This window comes from Brassica napus, unplaced genomic scaffold (genome assembly GCF_020379485.1).
Source record: "Brassica napus cultivar Da-Ae unplaced genomic scaffold, Da-Ae ScsIHWf_419;HRSCAF=648, whole genome shotgun sequence".
In the NCBI taxonomy this organism is placed as follows: domain Eukaryota; kingdom Viridiplantae; phylum Streptophyta; class Magnoliopsida; order Brassicales; family Brassicaceae; genus Brassica; species Brassica napus.
Window position 1 is genome coordinate 14,687 of NW_026016497.1, and position 12,575 is coordinate 27,261.

Genomic DNA, 12,575 nt, shown 5'->3' on the forward strand with positions numbered 1-12,575 from the left:
AGATTTGATTTGGTTTCAAATTTAACTATTTAGTATTTTATATAATTATTAAACTATTTTATAATTTCGTTTCGGTTTCGAAATATTGTCCAGCTGTGACGAAGAAGATAACTTTAACGAGAAAAAAAAACTTTAACGGATAAGTTTTCGGTCAATTTTCAAAAGTCTTATGCGATTATAAAGTTAATTAAGATTATATTAGTATTAAATCTTTTAAAAATTGCTTAACATCGAAGTGAGGAAAAACGCAAAATACGAACACGAAACGAATAAAAATGGAAAATAGTGTGAGGCGACAACCCCGACTATAAAACGAGAGCCAAGCTGCTGAAATTAAAGCATCATCGGTGAGGCTGAGAGAAAATTCACTACAAAAACTGAGCGTCCTCCCCAAAGAAAAATTCTTAGATAATAATTGCAGTTGTTGATCCTGAATTTTAGTTTTCCTTTTAATTTTCCCCATCAAAATCTGTTTCCCCCGTTTTTCAATCCCTTTCTGTTCATCATCTTGGTTTCTTTGTGTGTGAATGGTTTTCGTTGATTCTTCAGACAAAACATTCAAGCTTATGAAACTGTGTTATTATTTAAATTAATATTTTTAATTTTCATAGATTTAGCCGAGGGTAATTTTTTTGTAAATCCCTCTTTTGGATCTAACAGGTTGCTTATTTCAAACCTTTTCGATCCATTTTTATTTTCTTGAATTTTCTCGGAAAACCTCTGTTCTTTACTTTTGATAAGAATCAGGTGAATTTTTTCGGATTCAATTTTTTTCTCTCTTTCAAAAAAAATTAAAATCTACAAAATCATAATGGAAGCTGCTATGAATATGTACAGTAGCAGAACGGTTCACCAATCAGATTCGTTTGGTGGTGGTGAACTCATGGAAGCGCTTGTACCTTTTATCAAAAGCGTTTCCACCTCTTCTTCTCCTCCTCCTCCCGCGTCCGCGTCTGCGTTTATTAACCCCGCAGCGTCTGCGTTCTCTCTTCCTACCTTCCCCGGATATCACCCGGAACACTTCATGACCCAACCGTTTACATACGGGTCGGATCTTAACCAAACCGGGTCATCATTAATCGGGCTAAACAACCTCTCTTCTTCCCAAATCCACCAGATCCAATCTCAGATCCACCACAACCATCCTCTCCTCAGGCCAAAGCCTTTACTCATGAAGCAACCCGGAGTCGCCGGATCTTGTTTCCCGGCGAAGCCGACGAAGCTGTACAGAGGCGTGAGGCACGTCACTGGGGAAAATGGGTGGCGGAGATCCGTTTGCCGAGGAACCGTACTCGTCTCTGGCTAGGAACGTTTGACACGGCGGAGGAAGCAGCCTTGGCTTACGACAAGGCGGCGTATAAGCTGCGCGGCGATCACGCCCGGCTTAACTTCCCTAACTTACGTCACAACGGTTCCCACATCGGCGGCGAGTTCGGCGAGTACAAGCCTCTTCACTCAACGGTCGACGCTAAGCTCGAAGCTATTTGTCAGAGCATGGCGGAGACGCAGAAACAGGACAAAACAGCGAAAGCTTCGAAGAAACGTGCCTCGACGGTGAAGAAAACTGAGAAGGTTGATTTGTCGGAGAAAGTCAGTCCGGTGACGGAGTTCGTTGAGTCCGCCGGGTCTTCGCCGTTGTCGGAGCTGACGTTCGCTGACACTGAGGAGCAGCCGCGGTGGAACGAGACCTTCTCGTTGGAGAAGTATCCGTCTTACGAGATTGACTGGGATTCGATACTGTCTTGATCAATTAGTGTTGTTTGGTTTGGTAAGAGTAGGGGTAAAATAGGAATTTAGAAGCTGTCTGCAATGGAGTTTTTGGAAATTGCAGAGAGAGGCTATTAGCGTAATTAAGATTATGTTTAGGGGTTAATCTTGTTTGTTAATATTATGGTTTGTATCTCTGTCTCGGTCCAGCTGCGGTTTTTTGTCATGCTCGACCATGCTGCCACAGGTTTCATTTTATGTAATCTCTTTTTTTGTCTTTGTAATTTAATTTCTAGCTTCATTTTCTGAATATTAATGCGATAATTATTAGTTGTTGTAGTAAAATGAAGGGAAAATCTCCAAAATAGCACATTTCTAAGTTTATATCACAAAAATAGCATTCAAAAACTAAAATGACTAAAATAGCATTTTATCTTTTGAAAAATTTAAATTTTTTTATTTTTCAAAATTTGAAATCTTATCCCTAAAATTTCACTTCTCAACTCTAAACCCTAAAACCTAAACCCTAAATTCTAAACCCTAAACCTCACTCTTTGAGTGCTATTTTTGTGACTTTTGGCCTTAAGTGCTAGTTCGGGAACAAAAACTAAATTTAGTGTTATTTTGGTCTTTTTCTCTAAAATGAATCCGTCCTTATGATCCTTTATTTGCATTTGCATATTGAATATGTTGATTGTGTGATTTAAAATATTGTATGGGACTATGGGTAACCGAATATATTTTTGGATGAACAAAGTATTAAACTATTAACACACACAAATTCATGATGTTTCGTTCGCCTAAATCATAACTGCGAGGATAAATCTAAATGTACGTTTGATATTGACTAATAATTTTTTGTCAAAACTCAAAAAATAAATATTTTTTGTCGAATTGATACGAAAGTTAACATCCATATTGACATCCTAGAAACATACAACGAAGAATAACACAACGAAGTTAAATTATAATCATAATAAACATAGGTTGCAGGACGGTTTTGTTGCGCTGATCAACTTTTTTGCCGACTGTGTTACATGCAGAATGGAATATGCTGATGCCGTGTGATGTTGAATAAAAACTAGGAGTACCAGTCTTAATAGTTGTATCCACTCATCAATACCTAGTAACGTATCGATTCAACTTAATGGAGAAAGATCATTGAACAAGAAAACACCAGGCAGTGACTTCATGTGTCCTGCGTGCTTCTGTCTTCTCTAGATGCTCGGTCACAAACAGACGTTGCTCAAAAAAAGAAGATAATATTAGGACAAGGGCAAAGTAGTTTTAAGAAAAAGTTACAGCTTAAGTCATAAGCTGTGATCTGAGATATAGTTTCTTCACCTGGTTTGACTCAATAATATGCTCTTTAACATCTGTGTATCCCTTACACCAAAAAAAAAACATCTGTATATTCCACGTTAAAGAAAAAGAAACATCAACCAAGTCTATTACAGCTCAATCATCTTCTACAAAAACAGAGGAATGCAGAGGAATGCAGTTGTGTGGGCCTGACCAGAGAACAAAGAGGAAAGACTAAAATGTACCTAGAAGATGATCAGGCTCAAAGTAAGCCCGAGTAACGGTCACTTGTGCCTATTGATAGAAAAATCAAATTACAGTCCAAGACGACAGCAAGCAGTAGGACGAAGCAGGCGTTCCAAATCAAGCTGTCCAATCCTTTCTTAGTCCTTGATTGTCTTACTGAAACCTGATGATGACATCTGCCTAGGTCACTAGGGTTTCTCTTATGATGTATAAATAAGCAGTCTTATGTAACGCCACAATCTAAAAGAGAAAATTCATTTAAATACATTTCATCTTCATCTCAAACTCATGCCTATGGCCATGGAGGTGTACACTCTCCACCATCACTGAGCATTTCTAACAGTGTTACGGTCACTCTAAACGAGCGTAACTACATCCTCTGGAAAATCTCAGTTCGAAACTTTTCTTAACGTTAAAGGTTTGCTCAGTTTTGTCACCAGCCATACTCCAGAGCCTCCTCCCACCATTCGCGTTCCAGGCATCAACGGAAACGAATAGGCATATCAAAATTATTGTACGTCAAATAACATCAAAAGTTTTGGTTTCAAAAGAGGGAATCTCCTCATCCAGACTGCAACCGGTGGTTTCAATTAGATCAAGTGGCCAAATCTTGGCTGCTTGGTTCGTTTTCTAAGGATATTCTTGGTGTTGTTGTCGACTGCAGCACATCACTTGAAGTCTGGACGGCTCTTGGCGTTACTATAATCGCTTCTTTCTCTCGTCCTTTTGAGCTCCAACGAAAGCTCCAAGCGGTCTCAAAGATGGAGAAGACCATGGACAACTACTCGAAGGACACAAAGACTATATGCTCTCAACTCTCCTCTATAGGGAGTCCAATTTCAGAAAGGATGAAGGTATTTTCTGCTCTCCATGGGTTTGGTAGAGAGTATGAGCCCATTAAATTACTATCGAAAGCGACTCTTACCCTCCACCTACATTTGAAAATGTTGTCCCTCGCCTAACCAGCTATGAAGACAGACCTCAAAGTTATACTGACCAGAGCTCCGTTACTCCACACTTAGCGTTTTACTCCAACAGAGGAAGAGGTAACTCTCATCGTGGCATAGGTCGTGGCCAGAACTGTGGTTACTAATCATATTCAACAAAAGATCGCGGTTTCCATCAACACATCTCACCTTCCTTTTCAGGTTCTTGGTTTTTGATCCACGTCATGTCTGCCAAATATGTGGAAAACCTGGCCATCAAGCTCTTCGCTGCTGGCACAAGTTCGACAACAGTTATCAGTCAGAGGAAATGGCCACATGCTCTGGCTTCTCTTCGAATCAGAGAGAGAAAGTTCAAAAAATACATTTCATCTTCATATTAAACTCGTTTATCTTTAAAGTCTATGATTATCGCAACAGATTCATTATCTATCTCATTTCTAAAACATGAATGTTAGGCCAGTTATTATAACCGAATTTAAGAATATCAAATTTTTCTAAAGCCTATATTCTCCTCTTATGAACCTTGTGAACGTAACTTATTTGCTCGACGGCCCAAATATTATTAAATAACTTGTCAAAATATATATCTTTATGTTTGCCAATTCTGATAGAGAATAAGCCTCTATTTTATGAGTCCATAGCCTAAGTCAAGCCTATAACTATTTTCTAAAGACCCATCCTGGTATTATGAACGTTCAACGTTCATTTAAAATAGAAAAGGAGAAAATGAAACATTTGGACTTTCCACAAACTTTCCCAAAATAAAACAAAGTTTTGTCGCCGCGTCTTAATTCTTGTCACGTCCGTTAACTTCTCACGTGTAAAATACTTTAATTTTTGCAATAGAAACTCAAAAACTATATTTCTCACTATGGACAAATAAATGATTGTTTTGGGGGATTTATTTGAAGCTCGATTTATTTGTGTGTTGATTTTTGGAGTAGGTCTGGGCACTTTACCCGATATCCGAAGCTGCACCCAAACCCGATCCGAAAAATTCGAACAGAAATCCGAACCGAAGTAGCAAAATACCCGAACGGGTATTGAGTTGGGAGAGTTTAGATATCCGAACTCAAACGGGTAATATCCGAACCCGAATGGATATCCGAAGATAACCGAACATATGTATAATTAACCTTATATTTTTACTTTACTTCTCTCATTTTATTCAAAATATTTATATTAATGCTACACATAGCTTAAAATCAGATAAAATACATATAATTATGGATTGTTACTCACTTGAAAATTTTTTCAAACTTCTTGTTTTGTGCATTAACAAAAATTGTATCCAAAATTTCAAAACAATATCCAAACTAGTGTCTTTTTTTTTAGTTTTAAAATTTATATTTAAATCTATTAATCATTTAATTTATTAGCTATGTTTGGAAGTAGAAACTCTTTTAGCTTGTTTCGGTTTGTTTGCTTAATCTATGAACTTTATTGATGTTTTCACTATGTTTTTGGATGGATTACTGCTGTTTTGTTCTCATTTTATGTGATTTTAGACTATTTATATTATTAGGAATGATTTGAAGACATAACATAACATTCATTTCAATTTATTTTATGTTTCGAGTTCGGATATATCTGAAATTACCCGAACACGAAGTGATAATATCCGAACCTGATCCGAAGTTATAAAATATCCGAATGGGTTTTATATTTCTATACCAAAATATCCGAATATCTGAAATACCCGATCCGAACCCGAACGTCCACCCCTATTTTAGAGGATAATTTTTGAAGGGTAAACGTTTAAATACATTATATTTGTTATTAAATATATCCTATTTTCAAAAAAAAATCAATAATTTATTTATTTTCAACAACAATCAATATTTTGATTATGTAATGAAGGTTTTAATTTAGCAACAAAAACAAAACTGAAAGTTTACCCAAAAGAATAACTAATAATAAAATATGGGCTTTCAGTGGGCTTACCACTATGGGCTATGGTGGGTCCTTCGAAGAATCATCGCCAGACCGATTTTTCACGTCGCAATCGCAAATTTATTTTAAGTTTAGATAACTTTATTAGTAGAAGACAAACATGTCGCCACCAGGGTCCCAAGTCTCTTTATGTTAGTCTTTTTAGTCTCAGCTTCACTTGTTCTTCTTTCCTTATTAAGCCAAGTAAATATATTTGTTAGTTTGGTACAATTTTTTTAATTACTGCAAAACTACGAGCACAGAACTCCAATCAATGTAAAAGAGTAAAAAGAGTCCCCGTTAATGAAATATCACATCATGCGATTTTTCACGCATTTTAAAACGATGAATACTTCTCGAAACTTAAGTTATATATATAACTCGAAATGTTCATGACCAACGTGTCAGAGGTCCTCCGTTTGAGTGACTGGTAGGACAAAACTAATATTATACTATTTCCGTTCTTAAATAAATGTTATTTTGATATTTTTTCACACATATTAAAAAACGAGATGAAATATATGTAAGTTGTTATTAATTACATTTCTGACAAATAGTATCTAAGATAACTAAAATTATTTATAAAATCAATACAGTTTGCAATTAATTTTCACCTGAAAATAAATATAATTTGCATTGAAATTGTAAAGTGATATTTTTATGTAGTAAAAAAAAATTAAAATGACACTTATTATAAAACAGAGTAAGTATATTATAGTTTCTAGAGGATTAGGGTTCCGGTCAGAACTTCTTAGTAATTAAAAATATATATAGTAAATAGAGTCAAAATAAACAATAGAGTGCTTGACAAAAAAAAACAATAGAGTGCACTAATTTATGGACCTTTTTAATAAATGTTGAAGATCTTGACGTTACATGAGAGACTTTGGTACTAAGGATCAAAATTTAGTTGGGTGTGACAAAGAGCTTAGTGTTACCGTAAAATGGACAATATATCCACTAGGCACTAGCAAATAAATCGAAACTTCAAATGACTATTAATATATCTTAATTTTTTTTTTGTCAACAATTAATTATAAATTAATAGGTAAGATAACATTTTTTTTGCCTCCACGCAAAAGAAACTTTAAGTACAATTACCGATCGGATGATCTCATTTAAATAAGCAAAGCAAAGACCACCTGTTCGTGGCAGATCTTGGGAACCTACATATAAAACAAATTTTTTTGGCAATATATGCTTTGTAGTTTAGATAGTATGGGGGATAAATACTGGCAATAATATGTTTACTCTCTTTCGTATTGCGATTCACCTACAAGCTTTTATGTCTTTATACCACAACAGTTTTCATTGGACGAGACTAAGAAAAAAAAATATTTGGGACGTAACCATATGTTTCAAACATATTAAGCATAACACTGCATTTGGGAGTATTGCATTCGAAACGTTTGTTGTTTGGTACGGTTGTTTGTTTTAATATATATACACTTGTAAATTAAATGTGTTACGCGATATATATACATATGCTAATTATATACACACATCTAGTAGCACAATGCAAAATTACAAACGCAGACTTTATTGCCAGGTAAATTAACATAGATGATATATATATACATGTTACAATGACATAGTAACTGAATATGATACGTTCAAACTTAGAAATATATACAGCATGCTGGAGTAGTTAAGGGCCAATTTGGTGGTTGAATATATATCAAATTAATATGTTTTAGTTAATTCAAAAACTTTAATAAGTGACAGAAATATCAATAGTGGTCTAGTTACTCCATTCACTAAAACAAAATAGGGTTTTCATGTCGGTTTAAGTCATAAGTTGACAATACTATTCAGACCTAACTTTAATAGTTAAGTATATCTTTCATCAATCACTACCAAACTAATTACATGTGTCTACACATGTCTTTACACTGTTTTCCATTTTTCTTACATCAAATCAAATGCTAATTTATTTGCATGCCACACAATTTTATACATATTAGTAATTCAAGTGAAATAATCATATAGGTAAACTAGTATGTTTCCCATATAAATGGCCACTACGGTTTCGAGTATCTAGCTAAACATTCATAACATTCAGGATATTAGTTATATATTAAAATTTTAAATAAATTATTGTATACACTATATACATGCACAAAGGATTTTCTTTCTAACCAGCAAATTTCAATTGGTTTTTGAAAATATTATATTGTAGGCATATACTTAAGTTAGCCCTAATAATTGATGGTGGATTCGAAGTTGGTGGCATACATACGCAAATGCATAGTTAACTTTTGAAACGGGGCAATAGTAAATTCAGTGGTTTTCACTTTTAAGCATGGTAGACTTCACAATTATTTTTGTCAATATTTTGAAAAACCAATTATAAATTACCTTTTCTTCTGAATTGTGTTGGGTCTTCCATTTCTTTCAACACACTTGGACTCTTTCAGAAGCTTTATAGTTCGAATCAACAAATTTAATAAGAAAGCTTCCCATAACATAAAATTAAAAAATCTAAATTTTTAAAATTTTCCATTTTGTTGGTTAGCAGCAAAGGCAAAAAGATAGTGTTTAGATATATTGTTCATATTAATCAAATACTTATTATTGATAGCACGGTAGCAATAAAACAAGGATACTTTATATATATATATATATATATATATAAACCAATAAAACTTACATTGAATTCATCATTTGGAAGAAAGAACATTAAATAAATTAAGATCCTCTAGCTCATGGGGCAAGACAGTTGAAATGTGACCTTATGCTTCATTGAAGGGACCAGCAGATCTTCAGTTTTTTGATATTTTTATGAATAGCATTGATATAAGCCATATACTTTTTTTTTTTTTTTTTTTTTTTTTGTCAACAATTTTATTTCATATCCAACTCAAAGCAGAGTACTTGAAATACAAAGTCTGGGTACAACACCCTTTGCAAAAGCAACAGCTAAACATAATGCTGTGCGTAGATTATAAACACATGATAACGGAGTGAAGAGAGGAACAAGGTTTTTGAAGCTCAAGAAACCTGTAATCTCATTCAAGTCCATCCCTAAGCGCAGGGAACAGAAGGGGACGATTGAGTCCGGAAGAATCTGAAGTCTTGAGAGTCCAGTTGATATTGCTGGTTGAGAGGCTTTGTGAATCATCACCGCTTTGACGACGTGTCCAGAGCCCACTCTACTCAATAAGCGATGGAGGACACGGCCTTGCATCCACATTCCCTTTGCCGGGCAAATCTGAAAGTAACCAATTGGGAAAGACCCAGCTACAAGCTCAAAGGCGACCAAACACCTCTTTGAAGAGACTGAGAGCTGTGAGGAGAACCACCATAGCCTAAACACGCCTGAGATAAGTGAAACCATGTCCACAGAGACAGCAGTCCAAATAAAATCCTCACACTGAGGTAACAAAGTAGTATCACAACGAGTAACTTCCTCATACTGAGGTAAAGAGAGCTTCAACCTGAAACTCAAAGGGAGTGTAACATCCTCAAAAAGAGGTACAGAGCTAATCCAGGATAGCATTACCTCTTCATTCCGAATTAAAATGGGGTTCGTATTGAGATAACTAAGATCTACTAGGAGGCAAGGATCGAACAATCGTGACTCACTCCAGCAAATTAAAAACACCATACCTTGCGAGAGCTTGAAGCAAGAGAAGATAGGCCTTGACTGAGAACTGCATAAAGCAGTAGAGAGCTCCACTTCAAAATGCTGCATTGCGGTATTAAGAGCTGCCAACAGAGAGAAAATCACCACCAATATTTCAACCTTCCAAGCCCAGTCCTCAAGACTTTGAAGAGATGAGTAATGAAGGGAAGTCAGCTTGCACTCAGCTATTGATACCAATAATCTTGCAACAGATAAGGAAACCACACACGACTCTTGATGATAAATCGTTGATGCCCTTAAGGCTGACTTTAACAAAACATGTTCCACACAAGAGGTAATAATTATCGGCTTTGAAACGGGATAATGTCGAAAGGAGGAGTAACTCAGGCCAGAGTTGAGAGCTCCGGAGGGAGAAATTCCAGCCAACGAAAGATGCAGCAGAGCAGGCTGCGTGGATAGCACATCGACGTCTGGGCAGAGAGGCTTGAGCAAGCAACCGGTTGAAAAGCAGAGATCCCATGGCATAAGAGATTCGATTTCTTTTGATTGAGAGGAGCGGTGTAAGACGGCGAGAACTGGCGGAGAAAGGGACAAACCAGCAGGACCGGTGGAGGGTCTGGAGGATTTATCGGAAACACCACGACAAGATCCGGATCTGGTGGTTCAGGCGGCAGGGGAGGAGAACCAAACGGGACAGTTGCAGAGGAACCCATTGGAGGAGAAGAGGGAGAGCTTCGGGATGGTGAGCGAAACGTCATCAGCAGCGGAAGAGAGGCTCGTGATTAGGACAGGAGGAGCTGCACCGGAAAGAGACCTTCATTCTGGCGGAGATGCAAGCTGTGCGGCTGCCTTGGACTCCGTGCCTGAGAGAGAACCAGCTAGGGCGAACTGGAACTATATAAGCCATATACTAATTTACAAAATTATAATATAAAAATGTGACTACCTTAGCTAATTTAGAGATTTTTTTGCTATCAAAACATTCTAACAGTTCATGCGCTGAAATCTGAGAGTTTATCATGTATTTCATTTGTATACGCAAGATAAAAAGATTAACTATTATATAATTTAATATAGTGTAATTTTTAAACTAGTTAGTTTAATTAGAAAAAGTATTTGCTGATAAAGAACCAAATTATCAGGGGAAACACAGAAATTTGATATAAAAGAAATTATAGCAGCTTATAATTGATGCAAGTTGGCAAATAATAGACAGCCACGTAGGCGCAGTTGAGGGAGCTATGAGATGAAGACACATTCACATGTTTGATAAAACTTGAGTTATTGTAGGGGAAAATAATTAAGAAAAATACACATTAATATTTAGTTATAAGTGCTAACCGTAAGAATCTTACCGTTGAATTTGAACCAGATTACGTATTTTGATTTGATTACAAAAAGTACAATAATATTCGTATAACTTTTTCTAGAAATGAATCAGTTGTATCGATTAAAAAAATAGAGATTTTGGTTCTATCAATTACAATATTAGAACTAGTCACTCTCTCGATCTAATTTTCCTGATACGAATAAACTTGAGTTGAGATTTATCACTGAAAAGTCGAAAATTAAAGGCACTGCTTCAGTCTATAGATCTCTCCTAACTCTAGAAAGCTTATGCAATGTAATTTACCAATGATATAATTCCCACTTTTCGTGTTTAATACATTATTAAAAGGTGGCATCCTCGAACAAAATTTATCAGAAATATTGATTGTAAAAGATAATAAACCAAATCTCTCCTTGTTCTTCATAATAGGCAAAAAAAGTATTGATAATGGAAAATAAAGTAAACTAAGAAATACAGAGTAAGCAAAAAAAAAATTAGAATGAGTTCTAGGACAGAAAGGCCCACCATGCATCGATATTTACTGAAAAACAAAAGTCTTCCTTAATGGGAAAGTTATTCCAAGTCCTCTTTGTAGAATGGGGACCTCGACTAAAAATCAAAATCTCATAAATATATTAATTAATCAACTTACACCTCAAAGTAACTATATTTTTTCTCGCAAATGGTTTAGCAGCATAAAATTTTATTTGAAATTATTTATGATGGAAACCCTAAATTTTGAAACAATTTACTTTTTTTTTTTTCACAATTCACATGCTTGCGACCTCTATTAGTTGCCAAACCATACACGTATTCCTTGTTATTCTTATATGTTCATATCATGGCCCTCAGATCATAACTCTCACGAGATATTAAAAAATAAGCCTATCAAATAGTCACTTTGAAATGAAAAAAGGATATATATTTTATTCGGACTAAAAACATGCATACTTTTAAAACAAAATCATTGTTAAATCTTGTTACGCTCTATAGTACTTATACATGTTTATTAAAATGCAATTAATTATAATATGATACATGTTTATGCAAAATCCAAATTGTAAAGTGAAATTGCATCTTATATACATAATTTTTTCCCTCATTAAGTCAATACCCTAAATCCCACACTACACTATGATGCCTTCGTTGATAGACACAAAACTTGTCCCATCGTAAATATATAGTTTGCTAATTTCATCATTTTTTTGAGTTTTAACCCAATTCACTCAATTGTAAACTCATCAGATCATTTTGGCTGTCGGACATAGACATTTTTTATTTGGAATGAATGGTAAATTAATTCAAACAAAAAAAAACTATATACATAGTATGTTACTTTATCAAATAGTTTTTTTTCTGAGAAATAAAAACTACAAATGAATTTCATCCAATTCTTTTATGGTTTAAGTTACAGTAATATAACATTGTAGATACAAACAAAACTTAATAACATCAATATCCATGAGTTTCTACAAATGAGTGTGTATCCACATTACTATATAATATTCTATAATAATTTAATTAT

General features: G+C 35.0%; 1 protein-coding gene and 1 pseudogene across 1 annotated transcript; one reads left to right on the forward strand and one right to left on the reverse strand.

Moving 5' to 3' along the window:
• Positions 1 to 335: 335 nt before the first annotated feature.
• Positions 336 to 2,052, forward strand: LOC125603869 (annotated as a pseudogene).
• A 6,888-nt stretch (positions 2,053 to 8,940) lies between these two features.
• Positions 8,941 to 10,252, reverse strand: LOC125603870. Its single transcript, XM_048774602.1, has 2 exons — positions 9,744 to 10,252; positions 8,941 to 9,442 (listed from the first exon to the last, which is right to left on the reverse strand). The coding sequence occupies exons 1-2, from the start codon at positions 9,791 to 9,793 to the stop codon at positions 8,995 to 8,997; spliced, it is 498 nt and encodes a 165-aa protein (XP_048630559.1). The 5' UTR covers positions 9,794 to 10,252; the 3' UTR covers positions 8,941 to 8,994.
• Positions 10,253 to 12,575: the final 2,323 nt, after the last annotated feature.